This window comes from Octopus bimaculoides, chromosome 2, assembly GCF_046866305.1.
Source record: "Octopus bimaculoides isolate indiv1 chromosome 2, ASM4686630v1, whole genome shotgun sequence".
NCBI lineage: Eukaryota > Metazoa > Mollusca > Cephalopoda > Octopoda > Octopodidae > Octopus > Octopus bimaculoides.
In genome coordinates, this window is record NC_142929.1 from 34,458,466 (window position 1) to 34,482,387 (window position 23,922).

The following is a 23,922-nucleotide window of genomic DNA, read 5'->3' on the forward strand; positions in this document are numbered from 1 at the left end:
ATAATGATACTTCATGCATTGAGTACATATTAAATTTTATTTAAACTTGACCAATATTTTCCAAACAATGAACAATTTTCGTCAAAACAATGATATATGTCGACTTGGAACTTCTTGCAAAGCTTCGTGATAAACATTTTTTTGTCTTCCCATTCGGAGGTCACCACCAACACCACCTCCGTCGCCTCCGCCTCTATCACAACTACAGCTCATACTATTACTATCACCCCATTACCATCTCATCTTAGTGATTGTTTCATTACCTTTAAAATGTTGAGAGCGATAGATCTGACAGGTTCAGAGAGGTTGCCCTTTCGGGGACTGGGTCATCCTGTTGTACATTTCGAAAGATTACGATAGGAGCGAGCAAGTGTTTGTGGGTGTGTGTGTGTGTGTGGGTGTGTGTGAGAGAGAGAGAGGCAAAAGTTAGTGATGATAATAGTAGTAAATACTTTTTATTACTTTTGTTTAACCTCAGGTCATTTCTCATGTAATGATTTGAAGGATATTTCTCAGCTATTTCTATGAAGTCTATATAACACTTTTCGTTTTCAAAAGATTTGGCTGCTATTTCTAACGTGTTTGGATTGAAAATAAAACAAAGAAAAGAAAATGAAAGATCGCATGTCTTTATATTAAAGCATCTGTCTTCCGTTATTAAAGTTATGGGGTACTGTAAGCATTATTCATAGAACTCACATATTTGACATCAAGTCACTTAACCGTTGATGAAACTAATACCTTTGATTGAAAGCTTTATATTTTCAGAAAATAATTTTATTACCACATCTAATTCAGCCATGAGATTACATCAATTAATTTTTTTTTCTACCGTAACTTATCCTCAATACCTTGACTTGTTAACCTCAGTTTTATTCTTATCTGGCAAATCTCCTACGCTGTGGATAATCTACTATAATCCTGTCTACTTCATTTTATATAAAATATATCGATACATTATAATATAATCTAAAAGTGATAGAGCGCGTTTTTAAATTAGTGTTTTTTTTCTTCTCTTCCCTTAATAAAAGTTGGAAGAGACTTTTGCAGTCTAACATCTTGAATAATGCGTAACCCCAATTTTAATCAGATTTTGGTGAAAAATTATTATACACTAGCAGAAATACCCGACTTTGCCCGGGTTAAAGAGAATAATGAAATCTAAAAACGCCGTCTAGACTACGCAACCCTCAACTGTTAGTAGCTACGATACCATATTTCTACATTAATAACTCTCCAATCCATGCCAGCATGGAACATAGACATTAAGTGGAATGCCAGTCTCTCATCTGGGAAGGCCTTGAAATCAATGTTACCAACTGGGGACTATGTGTCGCAGTGATAATAAAAAGACTCAAAGGAGGTCTGCAACGAAATAATTTTACTCAACACTTTGCAAGTGAATCAGTGGAGGCAAAGATGCGTCTCATTTACTTCACAATTTATGCATCACATTGCAGAAATCACAATGTAAGTATATCTGAAAGGGTAGTCTTACACTGTTGTACCGTTGAATTACAAATAATGCTGTTATGTTCGGGTTAAAATTTCATCAACATCAAAAATATATGAATTTTCATGGGAGTTATGGCCGTTATGCATAGAATATAATTTCCAAATTGCAGACAAAATTTACAATCGATAAATGTCTTAGAACAACCACTCTCTTATCTGGGAAGGCCTTGAAATCAATGTTACCAACTGGGGACTATGTGTGTCGCAGTGATAATAAAAAGACTCAAAGGAGGTCTGCAACGAAATAATTTTACTCAACACTTTGCAAGTGAATCAGTGGAGGCAAAGATGCGTCTCATTTACTTGACAATTTATGCACCACATTGCAGAAATCACAATGTAAGTATATCTGAAAGGGTAGTCTTACACTGTTGTACCGTTGAATTACGAATAATGCTCATCTGTTATGTTCGGGTTAAAATTTCATCAACATCAAAAATATATGAATTTTCATGGGAGTTATGGCCGTTATGCATAGAATATAATTTCCAAATTGCAGACAAAATTTACAATCGATAAATGTCTTAGAACAACCACTCTCTTATCTGGGAAGGCCTTGAAATCAATGTTACCAACTGGGGACTATGTGTGTCGCAGTGATAATAAAAAGACTCAAAGGAGGTCTGCAACGAAATAATTTTACTCAACACTTTGCAAGTGAATCAGTGGAGGCAAAGATGCGTCTCATTTACTTGACAATTTATGCACCACATTGCAGAAATCACAATGTAAGTATATCTGAAAGGGTAGTCTTACACTGTTGTACCGTTGAATTACGAATAATGCTCATCTGTTATGTTCGGGTTAAAATTTCATCAACATCAAAAATATATGAATTTTCATGGGAGTTATGACCGTTATGCATAGAATATAATTTCCAAATTTCATAAAGATCCATTCAGTACTTTTGACGTAGTTTTGGATAAGAAAACAAATGACTAATGTGTGTGTTTGTGTGCATGTGTATGTATGTGATGGGTGTATATATGTATAGATATCTGTATGCATGTATATATGTGTACATATTACATGTACATCTATATATATATATATATATATACATCTACACATATGTATACATATACATGTATGCATATAGATCTATATCTATATATATATCTATACATATACGTGTACATATACATCTATATGTATACATATACATCTCTCTCTCTCTCTCTCTCTCTCTGAAAGTATCTGTCATTACAGTATCCAAATGTGATTGTTTCAGTTAGTGGAATAACGTGTACATATACATCTCTCTCTCTCTCTTTCTCTTTCTCTGAAAGTATCTGTCATTACAGTATCGAAATGTGATTATTTCAGTTAGTGGAATAGTTTCATTTTTAAAGTGAAAGTATTTGACATGAGTGTTTTTGTTTCACTTTTGACATGTAATACTTAAATAGTGGAGGAGATATTATGTTGCCGTGATTCACACAGACAGACAGACACACATTCTCATTTATATATATATATATATATAGATTACTTTCATATTCACTGAAATTTCCTTCTTGGAGAAAGAAAAAATATAGCTGCAACTGAAAGCGACCCTTAAGGGAAAAGGATAGTTTTGAGAAATGAGAAAATAGTTCTCTCAAAATTACTTTATAACCTCAGAATAAATAATGTTTTGCATAAACATTTTAAGGAGTTTCATCAACGCTTTTACATCTGATTTTTTTCATGCTGGCATGTGTTGGATGAGATTTCTTGTGGTAGTACTATAGGTGCCCTATAGTACTGCCTGTATAATTACCATTAATAATAAGGTCTGTAAATAGCTTGTCTTAAAATGCTGTATAGTGTGGTGATTTCTGGAGAGAGAGAGAAAGAGAAAAAAAATTAGGTGAGATTTTTCAAATTTGATAGTTGCACGTAAGAGACAGCAATGGGCGTGTCTCGGGATATTACATCGCCCTCAGTACATGACTGGTACTTATTTTATCGACCCCGAAAGAAGAAAAAGCCAAGTCGACTTCGGCAGAATTTGTTCGCTATATTTATATATCAGCATAATATAGTTTAACAACGCTCACTAATCAATTAAATATTGCTTTCATATTTTAGCACAAAGTCAGCAATATCGGGGGTGGGGTGGGGGGCAAATCGATTGCATCGACCCCGAAAGGATGAAAGATAAAGCCGACCTCAGCAGAATTTGAACTCTGAACGTAAAGATGGACGAAATGCCGCTAAGCATTTCGCCCGGAGTGTTTAACGATTCTACCAGCTAGCCGCCTTTATTTTTAGATATTCTTTTCTACTCTAGGCACAAGGCCCGAGATTTTTAGGGAGGGGGCCAGTCGATTAGATCGACCCCAGTACGCAACTGGTACTTAATTTATCAACCCTGAGAGGATGAAAGGCAAAGCCGACTCGGTGGAATTTGAACTCAGAACGTAAAGATAGACGAAATACCTATTTCTTTATTAGGCATAAAGCCCTAAACATAGATGGGGAGAACCACAAGAACAGACAAGACCATAGTGGGGACAAAAAACATAAAAACGAAAGTAAATGAGATGAAAGTTATATAAAAATGAAAAAATGAATATTGACGCATGGGCATTAGCATTTGAACCGTTATATGGATTATCTACAATTTTTCTTTTTTTTCCCCTTTAATTTCATACTTTTTTTTTTGTCTTTAGTAGAACTTCATCAATGGTTCGATATCTCTTAAATTCACCAGTGGTGGCAACTCTTTAAATTCCACCTCCACACACTTCTTTCAACTTTCTGTAGTTTTCCTCTTCGATCGATATTGCCTTCATATCCTTCGCGTAGACGTATGAAGGCACCTTCACTCTTACTATTGAATGAAACTTGATTATCTTTTTCTCTGTTTCAACATTTTTGGGGTACGTCGCAAGATACCATACTCCATCTTCTTTCCTTTCTCTTGGATTTTTGGTTTTCTCTTTTCTTCCTCCATAAATAGTCTCTTCATCTCACCTTCATGCAGTTGGGTTTCTGACTTTCTCCTTCTTACTGCCCTCCTTTCACAGTTTCTTTTCTCACCTCTTTTCCGGCTGAGAACTCATTCTTTTCTTTTTAACCATAGTGAATCCCTTCGCCGTTTCTTTTTCTGTTGCTTTGTTCCTGCCAGCTCACTGCCTTCTTTATTTTTAAATATTGAAAGAGATGCGAATAATTTTTGGCTGATGTAATTTGCTTAAGTTCTTTTATTCATTTGACTGCGGTCATGCTGGAGCACCGTTTTTAGTCGAACAAATCGACCCCCAGGACTTATTCTTTGTAAGCCTAGTATTTATTGTATCGGTTTCTTTTGCTGAACCGACAAGTTACGGGGACGTAAACACACCACCATCAGTTGTCAAGCGATGGCGGTGGTGGGGAAACAGAAATATATACGGGCTTCTTTCAGTTTCCGTTTACCAAATCCACTCACAACACTGGTCGACCGGGTATAGAAGACACTTGCTTAAGGTGTCACTGAGTGGGACTGAACCAGGAACCATGTGGCTGCTAAGCAAGCTTCTTTCCACACAGCCACACCTGCACCTAAATTAAAGAAATAAAATGGGGGAAACAACTTAAATGCGCCATTGGCTTTAACTTGGATAGCTAGAAGCTGATGCACTGTATGTCGTATGTGAAGTCTGGTATACCGAAACATCTTACATAATTGTCCCTCGACAGCAAATATGTACAAGGAAAGCCTTTCCAGGGATCAATTCCTTATTTCTTGAAATTATCTCTCCTCCTCTTTTCAGTGTCGCTAGTTTTCGTTTTGTTTTTCCACACGAAAGTTAAATTTTAAGCATCTTAGGATTTCTTGCGTGCAATATTCAGTACATCAAATCTTTATGCGAGTTATTGTTGTTGGCACTCCGTCGCCTACGACGTTGAGGGTTCCAGTTGATCCGATCAACGGAACAGCCTGCTCGTGAAATTAACGTGCAAGTGGCTGAGCACTCCACAGACACGTGTACCCATAACGCAGTTCTCGGGGATATTCAGCGTGACAAGGTTGACCCTTTGAATTACAGGAAGTAAGAGTGAGAGAAAGTTGTGGTGAAAAAATACAGCAGGGTTCGCCACCATCCCCTGCCGGAGCCTCGTGGAGCTACAGGTGTTTTCGCTCAATAAACATTCACAACGCCGTCTGAGAATCGAAACCGCTGCCCTAACCACTGGGCCATTGCGCCTCCTATGCGAGTTATATACCAAAGCTAATTATTTATTTGTAATTGTCACATAGAACAGCCATTCCTCAATACAAGGGAAATAATTCTATTGTGAGATGATTAAAACAACCAACGTAGAAAAGTTTGAGGACATTTTCTCTAAGTGTAAAACCTCTTCAGTTCAGGACTAACTCTCAATAAACAGAAAGTGATAACTATTGTATATGAGAGACTTTGAATTTGCAGGACTACTATATGTTAATGTCAGTAGTTCTATAATGGGTATTCCGTCGGTTACGACGACGAGGGTTCCAGTTGACCCGATCAACAGAGCAGCCTGCTTCTGAAATTAACGTGCAAGTGCCAGAGCACTCCACAGACACGTGTACCCTTAATGTAGTCCTCAGGGAGATTGTGTGAAAAGGCTGGCCCTTTGAAATACAGGTACTACCTATTCATTTATGCCAGCTGAGTGAAATGGAGCAATGTGAAATAAAGTGTCTTCGGGAATTGAACTCATGAATCTTACAATCGTGAGCCGAATACCCTAACCACTAAGCCACATGCCTTCACTATAATTCTATAGCAATTGAAACAAGTGTTAAAACCTTTTGAATTTTAAAAAATATCATTTTCTACTCTGAAAGAATGGAGGGATGAGGGAAAGAACAGTGCCAATAGCCACCTTCCATACTTTTATTTATTTAGATTCTACTAAAATGAGGGATAAGAACAATTGAGTGAGGTTAAATATGATTAGTAATTAATTTGAATAACCTTGTTGCCAGCTGACACCAACACTCATTTACAAGTATTGTGATGTCAAGGTAAGGAGAAAAAGATATTGCCAACCTGAAATATATATACATATATATTCAAATAACAAATGAAATACAGATGGAATATACGAGATTTTATTATTAATAACGACAGTTGTTTTGACACATCTAGCATCGATTCCTCTTGGGTGGGACACTCAACAGGTTCAGGAGTAGCCGGTGGTGCAGATGTATCTCGTCAGGTGATAAATAAACTTGTTAAAAAGACTGTTCCACAATGTAACTTTCCGTTTTGTAGAGAGAAAAACAGCCAGACGAAGGAAATATCTTCATTTATATAGATCAAAAGTAAAATCACAGATGACAAAAAGAGAAATGAACACACAATCCAGCGAGAAAAGTATATATTTATATACACACACAACAGGCTTCTTTCAGTTTCTGCCTTCCAAATCCATTAAGACTCTTGTCCAAGACACTACTCAATGGGTTTGAACCCCAAAATTTGTGGTTGGGAAGTGAACTTCCTAACCACACATCCATACCTGTGCATGTATAAAGAAAACAATTCAACACAACATTCTTAATAAGAAAATAATAAAACCATTTAAGAGTCTTTGTAGAGTAGCAATGGCAAGAGCAAATATTTTAATTTCAGATTTCTGAATATAACCAAAGTTGAACAAAACCAAACCAAAAATATTTTCAACAAATTCACAATTTTCTTCAAATTGAGACAATGTCAAATCGGGAAATATTGTATTTTTGCATGGAGGATTATTTCATATTCTTTTCATGTATCATTTTAAAAACTGAATCCTGAAAAGGGTTTATGAATAAATCCCCGTCTATCACTTAAACATTTCTACTTTTCTAGAAGTTGGAAAACCAGATGTAAAGAAATGCCATACATCTCTCTGAATCATCAGCCAACAGTAGTTGGATATGACTATTTAGTTTAAAAAGTACCCATACTGGCCATTTTTTCATAGTAATAGACTACTTGGAATGAATGTTCAATAAAAGTTTTAGGTAATCACTTTATGATGTTAGATTTATATTAAAACATTATTGCTCATGCTTATAATTTACTAAATTATTAAGAAAATTCAAAAAGATCAAAGTTTCAAAACGTTTTGAATTAGTTACATTCTCAGTTGTTTTGCATCATTGAGAAGCAATTTGCTGAGTTGATAGTATGTTAGCATAATGACCAAAAGTTCATAATTCTTTTCAGCACTTCACTTCAGGTTGAATCTAGGCTACCTTGTAAATAGAGGTTTACATTCAGCAATGCCTAGATAACAGTGCAGAGTTTAAATCTTACAGAGATCATGGAAGAAACAATTAATTATCCAACTTCAAAAACTGACACTTTGCAGTGCTGAAAATTATGGGACTAAAGGCCATCAAAACTACAGAACAAAAGAAATGACTACCAATGTTATATGATCTTACTGCATTCAATTGTATTGTTTTGGGTTAAGTCAAAGCAAATACTAGCAAACCAAGCAATGGTTTGCTAGTAATAGGTGATGTACCAAGCTGTACGGTTTGAATCCATGACCATCTAGAAAGTCAAATAGAAAAACAATTGTTCTAAAATAGCAATTTTAATTAAATAGTAACTTTTGTTGGGTAATTATTCTCCAATAAGCAAAACTGATTAAAAACTGTTACAAACATAACAAAACATTTGATGAAGTAAACAAACAAACATACGTAGAGAATATTTATTAATAGAATATTTATATTATAAATAATTTTTATAATAGAGATAGGAGGAGGGGGAAAAGAAAGAGGAAAGGAAGAAATTAAGAGAGCTGGAATTGAGATAATGTTTGTCAGCAATGGCACCAATAAGCCGGTCTTCTTTAAGATTCTCTACATAATAGTAAATTGATTTCTTTCTTTTACAAATGGTTCAAAAGTCAGTAGAGAAGCCATCCAAGGCACATGGACCAATGAGTTAAGTGCCATTGAGATGTCATCCACCATGTAAAAGCATCGTGATTTATTTAACCAACCTATTTAAATGTACAAGTTCATTTATTGTTCCAGTTTGCATGCTCCATCAAACAGCAGTGAAGGTGACGTCAATGTGGGAAAATACAAAAGTCAGATACCCTGCACCACAAGCACCACCACCAATACTGTTTTTTAAACTTTCTATCATGCTGACAGTATCAAATTAATTATTAAGTAGCAATCTATAGCCACAGCCAATGGACCAGGGGCACACACATCAGATATTTCTTACATAAAGTCTTCTGCAAAATCATCATAGCGTATATCATCTAAGTCATTTTCTTTACCAAACTTTATAGATGCTTTAGTTTTCTTTTTCTTCTTTTTCTCATTTTCCTAAAAAGAGGAGAGAAAAAAAAAACACTAAAATAAAATGCTGCTTCAAAAAATACTATTAGACAAACTAGGATTACTATTTTGAAAATAACATAACAGGCAAATGCATGGCTGTGTGGTTATACACACACATACATGTAAGTATGTTAGTGTCTGCAATGACACTGCTTGTGGTAATGTTGCCCATACCTGCTGTAAACAAGTCTGATACATTTATCATTTGACATACAAAGATGTAGAATAAAGTCCCTTACTTGAACACAAGGGTTGGCGTCAGAAAGGGCACCTATAGTACTGCCACAAGAAATCTCATCCAACACATGCCAGCATGAAAAAATCAGATGTAAAAGCGTTGATGAAACTCCTTAAAATGTTTATGCAAAACACTATTTATAAAGCAAATAACAGCAAGTCTTAAGCAGTAATCATTGTATTTAAGTCATTTACTTTACAGCTCTCATTACTACGTTTTTAGAGGAGTTAGAATTGTGGTATTAATGTGCAAAGTGACTTGAAAACTAATACTACAATTCTAACACATCTAAAAATATTGCTGCTTTAGTTGGTTAAAGACTAGTTAAATCATATTAAATTCAAAATTAGAATATTTACCTTTTGTTGTTTCAGTTTTTCATGGTACATACTGCTAAGTGATGCATTAATTTTTCTAATTTCATCAGATTCAACTAGTGGCAAGAAAAAGTTTAAATTAAAAATTATCAAAATATTTTACAATCAAATCTACTTAATCTAATATATAAAAAAAAACACACAGTTTTAGTGACACTGAAACATGACAAAATAAAGAAATAAAATAAAATAAAATGTTCCGTTGCATGCAACTTTTATTATCAAAAGTTAACTTGTAAATACTGAACAAGAGTTCAAAAATTTAGCACAATATACACTTGCTTGAAAATAGCTTTATGCACATCTGTGATCACCAAGAGAAAAATATAAAGTATTGTTTATAATTACCATTAATAATAAGGTCTGTAAATAGCTTGTCTAAAAATGCTGTATAGTGTGGTGATTTCTGGTGAGAGAGAGAGAGAAAAAGAAAAAAATTAGGTGAGATTTAACTGATTTGTCTTAATTTTAAATACCAGCTTCAACTTTGTTTTAAATCTGACTAGCCAACAGCTTATATGCCAAGAATGTTATATAAAAACTTTACGAAAAACTAGGACATGCTGATTTGCCCATGGAAAGGAGTGGGCAAATCAGACAGTCAATTAGCATTATGATATACTATAGTAGAACTTCTGCCAATGTGGGAAGAAGGACATTAAAAACAATGAGATAACTGCTTCTTCAGTGGTTTACAATACGCTGGCTTTGTTTTTGAGAAAGTCACCATTAACAGGATTTTAATTTATGAAGTTCTAAACTTAACACTTGTTATCAATCTCTACAAAATTTTTACTGGTTTAATAAAATTTATCTATTCATATTTTATATAAAACTATTGAAATAAATCTTGTTATTTTGTTAGTGATAGCACATGATTTCACTAGATAAACACTTGTTGTGTATCAGTGTATTTATGTAGTGTTAAATTTGTGGTTGAACTTTTAATTTGAAATGTCATTGCAACCTTCAAGGTGCACCTACTTTTAATAGCATGAATCTGTTTATGTACACAATTCTTCAATGCTGTCATTGCATTGAATTTAACTTTATTTTTCACACAAAAATTCCATGAAAGTAACTTTTTCAAACATCACAAAATAAAAACATAAGGAGTTTCAAAGAACCAAATCAAGCATGCAATTATTTTAAAATTTAACTGAGACATAACTGTGTGTTTTAGAAATACAATAAAAGATGATCTGATATTGCATCAAGTACATCTCAGCATACCTTACTGTCTAGTTTTAACATAACTAGACTTTTTGCTTATACATCAAACAACTGTAGTTAATAGAACATTACATAACCTTATTTTAAAGTCTATGCATATAAGGAAAAGAACAACCATAGAAAATATTACCTCAAATGTTGTTATCTTTTCTTTTAATGCTTCTTCAAATTTTATAAAATCTTCTTCTGATTCTGGACTCATTTGGTCAATACCAGCTCCCTCCACTAATCCTAAAACAGAGAAATGATGTTTAGTTGAATTAACTAAAAACCAGTTAACAACATCATCTCTCCCCAACAAAATATTTTAAATTATGGCAAAATTGCTTTTATGATTGAAAAATTTATTAAAACTTGCACAAGTGTTTAAGTCTATGACACAGAAAAACCAGGAAGGATATGAGAAAAAAATTGTGGTGTAAAATCTTACAATGTTGGGTATTACTTGAGATGATAGCAGATTGAGATGAATGGCCATTTGCTAGACTTCAGGCATGTCTAAACTCATGGAAAAATGAACATGAAAATATTAAGTGTTAGCTATATGTATATATATATATATTCATAATTGCTTTTAAATCAAAATGTAGTTTGCACTTTTAATCAAAAGGCAACTTGTGCTTGAGGAAATTGTTAAAAAAAAAATTTTTTAAAGAAAAAATGAGAGATATGCAACTTCCTATGTAATTCAATGAGAGGTTTCTTGTCAACAAGTCCAGTCATGCCTTTATGAAAAGTTAAATTGTTTTTTACATGCTGAAAAAAACTAGGATGCTGTCAGCTGACAAATGGTTTGCAAATGTTGCCCTCTGGATGCATAAAATGTTAAAACATCATGTTAAATTTCAAGCTACATTTTTACTATTCTTCTAAAAGGACCCAATGCAAGCACTAATAGTTAAATACAAATTTTCATGTTTACATAATCCAAACATATTGGTTCAGTACACTGCTTTCGATGATTTAGAGAGAAATGTATGTACCATGTTTCAAATATTTTATAGAAAAATTAAACATTTTGTATCAGTCAATTCAATTACTGTAACTGTTATTGACAAAACAATGTATTATGCTGCAGAAACATCATCTCACTTAATGTTTTCAGTTTTGTGAAATTACTTTAACCCTTTAGCATTTAATCTGGCCTTATCCACCACAATTATTTGAACTGTTTTATGTTAAAACCGACCAAATTTAATCTCTCACACCTACCCTGCAATGTCATTCTAAAAATAAACAATCACATTGTCAAAATCTCACAGCTAAGAGATAATGCACGATTAATTCAGAACAATTGAATAAATAAGCATTACATTTGACAAAGAAACCTGAATGCCAATGGTTTAATAAACAGATTTACGCCAAATCAACTTACATTGCTTTATACCATAAAGGATTATAATTGAAAATAAATATCTAGTTCACAGAAAGGAAATAGCCTAAACACCCAAACATTTAGTCAAACAAATATTCTAATATGAAACAAGATATATAGATCATATAAAAATATTCTCAAGATAATACAATGAAAACTACTAAAAGGCAATTGTTCAATATGTGGTATAATGTTGCACAGTTAGTAATCACCAGTAATAACTAATAGTTAGTGGATTACTAACATGTACATTTAATATCCCTGAGCATTACGGCATAACAAATAAGAAAGTAAATGTATGCTGTCAAAGTCAGGATCTTTCAAAATTCAAATAAGTTAACCATTGAAGCCTTCACAATGAAATATCTCATAACTATGCACATCCTTATAAATCTTTACGGAAATTTCTTATTATTGACAATTCAAGCATCATTTTACAATTTAGCACATAAATATTTGACAGTTTGAGTCATTTTTTTGTCTTATACATTCATAGTTAATGACTTATGCTACATGACTCAATTTGGGTTTAAGGTAAATTTGAATGTTTTCTTTTTCAGCATGTTGAAAATATTCAAGGAAAATGTCTTAATTTTACGCTATATGACATTTGAAGCACTGGTCGTGAAAATTAAATTGTAAATAAATTTCAGTGTTTTAGAGATTGATGCTAGGACCAACACAAAAACGAGATAAGGCAGAGATCGATTTTAAAAAGTACTTCCTTGCAAATATTGTCACCATACACTCTTGCAAATTGTCACCTTACATAAACACCTAGTTTCTCTATCCCCACTTACTCCTACTCACCTCACACTATTAAGTATCACTTGGATACCTCATCACCAATATCTATCTTTTTGTAGTAACTACAGATTCATTCTCACTCTCTCTTGAATGAGTAGCAATTGTAGCTCCTCTACAAAGACCTGCTCTTCCCCAGGTTTTGTACTCTTGTGAGCTGCATGGTTGCCTGTGGTGGTGAGAAAAGCACCCAGTATACATGGTAACAGGGTTAGTGTTGAGAAGGACATCCATGCCCAAGCAGACACTGATAGATGATGCAATCCTTGGATCCATCAGACCCAGCTGAACTGTCCAGATAATGCCAGTAAGGAACAGACATTAAACGATGATTATAAGAGACAGGCATATTATTAGCTGTTGGCAACAGAATAAACAAACATGTAGCACAGTTAGTATATACCAGTAACAACTAGACTATAACCAGTACATTACTAGCATGTGCATTTACTATCCCTGAACATTCGGCACAACATATATATATAAATATATGTATGGTTCATAGTCAGGGCTTCTCCCCAATTTCAACTTTTGTTAGAAAAGCAGTTTAAAACTTAGCAAAATCTTTTAAGTACATTTCCAATGAAAGACAATGCAAATGAATATCAATTTAAATTTTAGATCTACACTATCATTAAATTACTTCATATAATTTATTATCTAAATATGTTTAGCAGGCGGAATTATTATTTCAAAATAATCTTTTAAAACTTTAGCATTAAACATCTAGTTCAAATATTCTAGCTTTTTTATATTCAAACTTGCCAGACCCAATCTCTTACATTTACCAAATACCATTCTAGAAGTAATTGCACCATCAAAATCTTGAAGCACCAAGCTAATGCATAATTAATCAAAAACAATGTGAATAAATAAGCATTACATTTAACAAAGTGACTTGAATGCTAAAGGGTCAAATATGAAGGAATTCAAGAAACTTTTATAATGAAAGATTAATCTTCTAGTGTTTAAAGAGACAATTCTCTCCTGTGTATTTAGAATCAATATTTCATACACAGTTCAATCAAATAAGAAATCAGTAGCCATTTCTTCGAGCTACTATCAAAATTAAAGGGACATGATAATACCAAATATATTTACTAGATCCTCTAGCAGTATAAAGAAGTTAAAATAAGGAACATTCATTTATGAAAAGAGGTATTCTACAGGCTAAATAAAAAGTTAGCTAAAACCAGATGATTCATGAATTACATAATCATGTTCAAAAGATTAATCCATAGAATATCTAAATTGGTTTTACACACCCTACGTACTGTAAAAGAAAACTGAATTTTAAAGTTTACATACAAAATTTACCCAATATAAAGCAACAAGGTCGAGGGAAGGATTACAGTAAAACTCACAAGCCAATCAACAATATGTCAACACATGATAATATTATCATGTACTGACAAACATTGAGTAGTCACCAGTAACAACTAGAATATATCCAGTAGATTACTAGTAAATGCACTTAATATCTCTAAACTACACAACATAATATCTGTGTGCTCTCAAAGTCAGGGATTTTTCAACAAATTTTATAACTGACTTTATGCTGCCAAGACCCACACAAAAATGAGATAAGATTTTGAAGAGTAGTTTTCCCAAACAGATGTATAAAAAATACAGCAGTCCAATAGAAAATGGTATGACACCATTAAAGAAATGAAAGCCATTCTTTTATGTACTATGAGATGGAAAAATATCTATTTGGAAATAGGTGAAGCTGTAGAAAATTTGTGCCAATGTATTTTTGCAGGACCCATGCTTGCGTGGGTCCTGCAAAATAGGACAAATTCATGCAATAAAAAGCTTCTAGACAGCAACTACAAGGGTTAGTACCAGAAAAAACTGCTGCAAAAATTTCCATTGAAACCATAACATGGAAAAGGCATAAAAATGATGATGAAAAAAGAAGAGATTCTATAATAAACCAATACAGATGGTCATAATATTACCTGCTGACAACAGAATAAAAAAATACATGTAGCACAGTATATATACCAGTAACAATTAGAATATAACCAGTAGATTACTAGTATGTGCATTTACTATCCCTAAACATTACGGCATAACAAATAAGAAAATATATGTATGCTGTCAAAGTTAGGGGTTTTTCTCCCCACCAAATTTCAATATTTGTCAGAAAAAGTTTAAAACTTAAGAGCAAAATCTGTTATTCTAATGAGTGACAATTTATGTTCCACATTAACATTCAATGACTTCATATTGCATACGAAGGATTCAAGGATATCTTTATAATGAAAGAGAGTTTGTTTTTTCATTCACAATTATCATAGGGCTAAGAATTAATACTCTAGTGAAATCAATAACCACTTCTTTAAACTAAAATGAAAGACACTCTGTTAGGATAAACAAGAAATGAAAAGAAAGAAATATTCATTTAGAAAAAATATTCCACTAGTTAAATAGAAAATATTAGCTAACACAAGACAATCCATGGATGACATATCTTGAAAAGATTTTCCATTGAGTATCTAGTTTGTTTTTACACACCCTATGTATTGTAATAAAATCAAATTTAAAGTTTACATAAAGAAATTTACCCAATATAAAAACTATAATAAAGAAGCAATAAAATCCACAAGAAAACAATCAATATGTATCAGTACATGGTAATACTATGCAGTGACAAACATGTAGCACAGTGAGTAGTAACAACTAGAATATACCCAGTAGATTACTAGCAAGTGCATTTAATATCCCTAAACTATACGACATAACAAAATATTTGTATGCTCTCAAGGTCAGGGTTTCTTTCAACAATTGGACTTATGATAAATTTGATTGTATTTTTCTTTCAGCATGTTGAAAACAGAGAGAAAATATTGTTTTACTGAAGAGGACACAAAGTAATGGTAGTGGAAATGAAACTGAAAATAAAGAAATTTATGCTAACAAATGAAGCAGTTGATATAATATAAATATTCCAGCGTTTTAAAAAATGATGCCAGGACACACAAAAAAGTAAGATAAGGCAGAAGTAAATTTAAAAAAATACATCTCTCTTTGAACATCCACAGGAAATTATGGTTAAAGAGTCAAACATACTAGATAATTAGAACAGACAGCACTCCAACAGAAAAAAGGTATGAAGCCATTCAAGAAATGAAAGCTTTTCTTGTATGAATAATGGAAGTGTAATACCCCAATTCCAACATATGAACCCTATTATTAAAAAAATATTTTACAAAGAGATTGTGTTTAGTCTTTCATAACGGCCATAAGGCAAATGCCTAAATTTGTATAGGACTAGGGAGATAAATGTCTACTGTATGGTGCAATATTTCATATATTTTATTAATGAATGAACTTTCTAGCATAAACAGTACTAAATAATCAGACAAATATTTCTTAAAAGACACGATTATTACCAAACCCATTAATAGTACAGAGAAGAAATGAAAATAAATATGCAGCTATAACAAAAAATAAGTTAAGTATTTAAATAGCTTGATAGAAATTAATTTACTGACCAAATAATAAAAGTTAGATACCACAAAACTAATATATTAGGTGCAGGAATGGCTGCAAGGTTAAAAAGTTTGCTTCCCATTACACAGCAACTGGTTAAATTCCACTACATGGTACCTTAGCGTCTTCAACTGTAGCTCTGGTATGACCAAAGCCTTGTGAATGGCTTTGTTAGGTGGAAATTGAAAGCAACCAGTCATATATAAATATACTAGCAGAGATATATGTCATTGCTCGGGATTAAAATGGCATAGTTTTTTTATTGTTTTACCTGTTCCGATCATGTGACTGCAGCCATGCTGGAGCACCACATTTAGTCGAAGAAATCGACCCCAGGATTTATTCTTTGTAGGCCTAGTACTTTATTGATGTGTATGTATATATATATATGTATTGATAGAAAAGGTAAGACAACAAAAGAAAGAAAGAGACCTCAATATTATGTAAATAGAGGAATTTATCTGCAAGTAATATGTGACAATTATTCGGTAGCCATAATAAAACTCTGAGTTTCGGATGTTGGGGTGGAAACCCACACTGTCATCTCTTCAGTTATCTGGCCATCGAAAAAATGCTATGAAAATGACCGTTAAAGGGAAATTACTGTGTGAATCACCATTATTAAGACAAAAGACCTATTAGAATGACCGCTAAGTGAGGAGAGGGAGTAAAAATGTCCTTAGTATTCACGTAAGCACACCCACATACATGTGCCTATATGTATATACACATCCACCCTCACTTTCGGATCATATTCACATGTAGCTAAATATTTGAAACTATTATCTCACACTACAATAGATGTTATTGTTTCACTTTTTGACACATAATACCGAAACGGGCTAAAAGATTGCTCCAGACTTGCATTAGGCAAGAAGGTGAAAATTTTTTTAGCCCATGACACTCCATGGACCCTATGTAGTGTATGCGTAAAATTTGAATGAAATTGGTTTGGTAGTTCTTCAGTTTTAGTGATACACACATACAGACACACATTCTCAGCTTTATATATATAGATATCCTCACAACTTTGTCTATATGTTCTCATGTACTGACACATATCAAGCCAAAGAGAAATATATTTGGAAACAGGCAAGCGTTGATTACTGGATAGGCATGTCTTGTACAAAATCTGCCATGATGAAATTTATGTAATCCATGCAGGCATGGAAAAGAGGTTAATGAATGAATAAGATAAATATATGTAATATAAAGCTTTTAGACTGCAACTACAAGGGCTAGAACCACAAAACACTGCCTCAAAAACTTCTATTGGAACCATGACAACATAGAAAAGCAAACAAAAATGATGATGAAAAATAATGAAGGTTCTATAATAAAGCAATACAGATGGCAACAGCATAAACAAACATGTAGCACAGTTAGTATATACCAGTAACAATTAGATCATAGCCAGTAGACTACTAGCATGTGCATTTACTATCCCTGAACACACGGCACAACATATATGTATAAATATATGTATGGGTTAAAGTTAGGGTTTTTCTTTTCCTTCCAATTTCAATATTTTTTGGAAAAACAGTTTAAAACTTTGATTAACAGCAAATTCTTTCAAGTATATTCCCACCGAATAGCAATGCAAATGGATTATTAGTTTAAATTCTAATTCCACACTAAATTACTTCATATTTGTTTTATTAATTAATGATGTGTTCTGTAGAAGAAATCTATTTCTTCTATTCAAAAATATTTCCTAGACCCTCTGTCAGTATGAAAAATGAAAATAAGAGAGATTCATTGAAGCTAAAAATATTCAACAGGATAAATATGGCAAATCATGGATCACTTGCTGATTTTCAAAAAATTAATCCATTGAGTATCTAATTTCATTTTACTCAGTTTCTATTGTGATGAACTTAAATATTACAAAGAGAAATTACCCAATATAAAAACTATAACAAACTGAGGGAGAAATATTATATTTGGAAACAAGCATGTGTTGATGACAGGATAGGCGACTTTTGTAGAAAATCTGCCACAATGAACTTTATCTAATCCATGCAGGCATGGAAAAGATGTTAAAAAATGGATGAGTATAAACCAATACAAATGGCAACAGAATAAACAAACATGTAGCACAGTTAGTATATACCAGTAACAACTAGATCATAGCCAGTAGACTACTAGCATGTGCATTTACTATCCCTGAACACACGGCACAACATATATATATAAATATATGCATGGGTTAAAGTTAGGGTTTTTCTTTTCCTTCCAAATTTCAATATTTTTTGGGAAAACAGTTTAAAACTTTGATTAACAGCAAATTCTTTCAAGCATATTCCCACCGAATAGCAATGCAAATGGATTATTAGTTAAAATTTTAATTCTACGATTACTTTATTACAAAGAGAAATTACCCAATATAAAAACTATAACAAACCGAGGGAGAAATATATTTGGAAACAGGCATGTGTTGATGACAGGATAGGCAACTTTTGTAGAAAATGTCCCACAATGAACTTTATCTAATCCATGCAGGCATGAAAAAGCTCTTAAAAAATGAATGAGTATGATGAATTCATGCAATATAAAGCTTTTAGACTGCAACTATAAGGGTTAGCACCACAAAACACTGCCTCAAAAACTTCTATTGGAACCAAGACACCATAGAAAAGCAAACAAAAATGATGATGAAAAATAATAAAGGTTCTATAATAAAGCAATACAGATGGCAACAGAATAAACAAACATGTAGCACAGTTAGTATATACCAGTAACAATTAGATCATAGCCAGTAGACTACTAGCATGTGCATTTACTATCCCTGAACACACGGCACAACATATATATATAAAATATATGCATGGGTTAAAGTTAGGGTTTTTCTTTTCCTTCCAAATTTCAATATTTTTTGGAAAAACAGTTTAAAACTTTGATTAACAGCAAATTCTTTCAAGTATATTCCCACTGAATAGCAATGCAAATGGATTATTAGTTTAAATTCTAATTCCACACTAAATTACTTCATATTTGTTTTATTAATTAATGATGTGTTCTGTAGAAGAAATCTATTTCTTCTATTCAAAAATATTTCCTAGACCCTCTGTCAGTATGAAAAATGAAAATAAGAGAGATTCATTGAAGCTAAAAATATTCAACAGGATAAATATGGCAAATCATGGATCACTTGCTGATTTTCAAAAAATTAATCCATTGAGTATCTAATTTCATTTTACTCAGTCTCTATTGTGATGAACTTAGATATTACAAAGAGAAATTACCCAATATAAAAACTATAACAAACTGAGGGAGAAATATTATATTTGGAAACAAGCATGTGTTGATGACAGGATAGGCAACTTTTGTAGAAAATCTGCCACAATGAACTTTATCTAATACATTCAGGCATGGAAAAGATGTTAAAATATGGATGAGTATAAACCAATACAAATGGCAACAGAATAAACAAACATGTAGCACAGTTAGTATATACCAGTAACAACTAGATCATAGCCAGTAGACTACTAGCATGTGCATTTACTATCCCTGAACACACGGCACAACATATATGTATAAATATATGCATGGGTTAAAGTTAGGGTTTTTCTTTTCCTTCCAAATTTCAATATTTTTTGGGAAAACAGTTTAAAACTTTGATTAACAGCAAATTCTTTCAAGTATATTCCCACCGAATAGCAATGCAAATGGATTATTAGTTTAAATTTTAATTCCACGATTACTTTATTACAAAGAGAAATTACCCAGTATAAAAACTATAACAAACCGAGGGAGAAATATATTTGGAAACAGACATGTGTTGATGACAGGATAGGCAACTTTTGTAGAAAATGTACCACAATGAACTTTATCTAATCCATGCAGGCATGAAAAAGCTCTTAAAAAATGAATGAGTATGATGAATTCATGCAATATAAAGCTTTTAGACTGCAACTACAAGGGTTAGAACCACAAAACACTGCCTCAAAAACTTCTATTGGAACCATGACAACATAGAAAAGCAAACAAAAATGATGATGAAAAATAATAAAGCAATACAAATGGCAACAGAATAAACAAACATGTAGCACAGTTAGTATATACCAGTAACAATTAGATCATAGCCAGTAGACTACTAGCATGTGCATTTACTATCCCTGAACACACGGCATAACATATATGTATAAATATATGTATGGGTTAAAGTTAGGGTTTTTCTTTTCCTTCCAAATTTCAGTATTTTTTGGAAAAACAGTTTAAAACTTTGATTAACAGCAAATTCTTTCAAGTATATTCCCACTGAATAGCAATGCAAATGGATTATTAGTTTAAATTCTAATTCCACACTAAATTACTTCATATTTTTTTTTTATTAATTAATGATGTGTTCTGTAGAAGAAATCTATTTCTTCTATTCAAAAATATTTCCTAGACCCTCTGTCAGTATGAAAAATGAAAATAAGAGAGATTCATTGAAGCTAAAAATATTCAACAGGATAAATATGGCAAATCATGGATCACTTGCTGATTTTCAAAAAATTAATCCATTGAGTATCTAATTTCATTTTACTCAGTCTCTATTGTGATGAACTTAAATATTACAAAGAGAAATTACCCAATATAAAAACTATAACAAACTGAGGGAGAAATATTATATTTGGAAACAAGCATGTGTTGATGACAGGATAGGCGACTTTTGTAGAAAATCTGCCACAATGAACTTTATCTAATCCATGCAGGCATGGAAAAGATGTTAAAATATGGATGATTATAAACCAATACAAATGGCAACAGAATAAACAAACATGTAGCACAGTTAGTATATACCAGTAACAACTAGATCATAGCCAGTAGACTACTAGCATGTGCATTTACTATCCCTGAACACACGGCACAACATATATGTATAAATATATGCATGGGTTAAAGTTAGGGTTTTTCTTTTCCTTCCAAATTTCAATATTTTTTGGGAAAACAGTTCAAAACTTTGATTAACAGCAAATTCTTTCAAGTATATTTCCACCGAATAGCAATGCAAATGGATTATTAGTTTAAATTTTAATTCCATGATTACTTTATTACAAAGAGAAATTACCCAATATAAAAACTATAACAAACTGAGGGAGAAATATATTTGGAAACAGACATGTGTTGATGACAGGATAGGAAACTTTTGTAGAAAATGTACCACAATGAACTTTATCTAATCCATGCAGGCATGAAAAAGCTCTTAAAAAATGAATGAGTATGATGAATTCATGCAATATAAAGCTTTTAGACTGCAACTATAAGGGTTAGCACCACAAAACACTGCCTCAAAAACTTCTATTGGAACCATGACAACATAGAAAAGCAAACAAAAATGATGATGAAAAATAATAAAGCAATACAAATGGCAACAGAATAAACAAACATGTAGCACAGTTAGTATATACCAGTAACAATTAGATCATAGCCAGTAGACTACTAGCATGTGCATTTACTATCCCTGAACACACGGCATAACATATATGTATAAATATATGTATGGGTTAAAGTTAGGGTTTTTCTTTTCCTTCCAAATTTCAGTATTTGTTACTTCATATTTTTTATTATCTAATGACGTGTTCTGTAAAAGAAATCTATTTCGTCTATTTAAAAATATTTACAAGACCCTCTATCAATATGAGGAATGAAAATAAGAGAGATTCATTTATGCTAAAAACATTCTAGAGGCTTAATAAGACGAATCATAGATCACATGATGATTTTCAAAAAAAATTAATCCATGGAGCATCTAATTTCATTTTACTCAGTTTTAATTCTGATGAACTTAAATTTAAATATTACAAGGAGAAATTACCCATTATAAAAACTATAATAAACCAATGGTGAGTAGGGGTTACAATAAAATGATCAATATGTGGCAATACATGGTAATATTACTATGTAGTGACAAACATGTAGCACATTGAGTAGTAACCAGTAATAACAAGAATATATCCAGTAAGTTACTAGCAAGTGCATTTTTCTTATCTCTTAACTATACGACATAACAAAATATTTGTATGCTCTCAAAGTCAGGGCTTCTTTCAACAAACTGACTGACACCAAGTGGAGAGAGTGTTTGAGTGTATGTATATATGTATGTAGGCTTGTGTCTTCATGTCTCAACATTGTATGATAGTTGTGATTAAGTTTCATTTTCATGTCAAGGACACCATTTGTATCCAGTTCTCCATGAAAACATGTCCAAAGAGGAACATTATATTTGGAAACAGACAAGTGTTGATGACAGGAAAGGCATCTGTTGCAGGTAACATGATAACTAATACAGATGGTCATAATATTACCTGCTGAGAACAGAATAAAAACACATGTAGCACAATATGTATACCAGTAACAATTAGAATATAACCAACAGATTACAAGCATGTGCATTTACTATTCCTAAACGTTACGGCATAACAAATAAGAAAATATATGTATGCTGTCAAAGTTAGGGCTTCTTTTCCAAATTGCAATATTTGTTAGAAAAAGTGTTAACTTTTAATAAGGGCAAAAATCTTTTAAATACATTTCTGACAATTTTCATTTATTATCTAATGATAATAAATAATATGTTCAGTACAAGGAATACAAGTCTTCTATCAAAAATATTCACTAGACTCTCCGTCAGCATGAATAAAAAATGTAAATAAGGGATATTCATTTACAAACAAAGATATTTTCCAGGCTAAATAAAACAAATTACCCAATATAAAAGCTATAATAAACCGAGGATGAGGAGTGGGTTACAAGAAAATGATGAACTACATGACAGTACATAGTAATATTACTATGCAGTAACAAGCATGTAGTACTGAGTAGTCACCAGTAACAACTAGAATATATCCAGTAGATTACTAGTAAGTGCATTTAGTATCCTTAAACTATACAACATAACAAAATATTTGTATGCTCTCAAGGCTTAGGGCTTCTTTCAACAAGCTACATAACACAAATTGGACTTGGGATAAATTTGAATGTTTCTACTCTAGAAAGCAATTGTAGTAAAAATAAAGTAATTTATGCAAACAAATCAAGTGACAGATACAGTAATGTAAATACTGCAGAGTTTTAAAAGTGCTGCCAGAACTAACTCAGAAATGAGATAAATTTACATACACATATAAGTTTGTGTGTGCAAGCTTGTTTCCTAGTTAACATTGCATGAAGGCTGTATGTGAGGTTCATTGTCATGCAAGCGATGTCAATTGTTTCCAGTCTTGCATGGAAACATAACCAGCCAGGGATAAATTTTATATTTGGAAACAGCCAAATGTTAATGACAGGATAGGCATCTGCTGTAGAAAATCTGTCTCAATGAATTTCATCTGATCCATGCGAACATGGAGAAGCAGACATCAAAACAGAAAAGATGGTGAAGAATTCATGCAACATTAAGCTTCTAGACAGCAGCTACAAGGGTTAGCCCCACAAAACTTCCATTGAAACCATGACAAAGTCGAAAAATGAGAAAGATTCTACAATAAACCAGTACAGATGGTCATATTACATGCTGACAACAGAATAAATAAAAAAAAAAAAACATGTAGCACTATATATATATATATATATACCAGTA

The 23,922-nt window shown here is 32.4% G+C and overlaps 1 protein-coding gene across 1 annotated transcript in view; it reads right to left on the reverse strand.

Annotated features, from left to right (window-relative positions):
* Positions 1-8,170: 8,170 nt before the first annotated feature.
* Positions 8,171-23,922, reverse strand: part of LOC106868104 (eukaryotic translation initiation factor 3 subunit J-A) — a 28,566-nt gene continuing 12,814 nt past the window's right edge. The window contains exons 6-9 of the mRNA XM_014913226.3: positions 10,809-10,909; positions 9,794-9,851; positions 9,428-9,501; positions 8,171-8,815 (exon numbers count right to left, since the gene is read on the reverse strand). Of these exons, the coding sequence (XP_014768712.1) occupies positions 8,708-8,815; positions 9,428-9,501; positions 9,794-9,851; positions 10,809-10,909 (341 nt within the window). The 3' untranslated portion in view covers positions 8,171-8,707. The remainder of the gene's footprint in view (positions 8,816-9,427; positions 9,502-9,793; positions 9,852-10,808; positions 10,910-23,922) is intronic.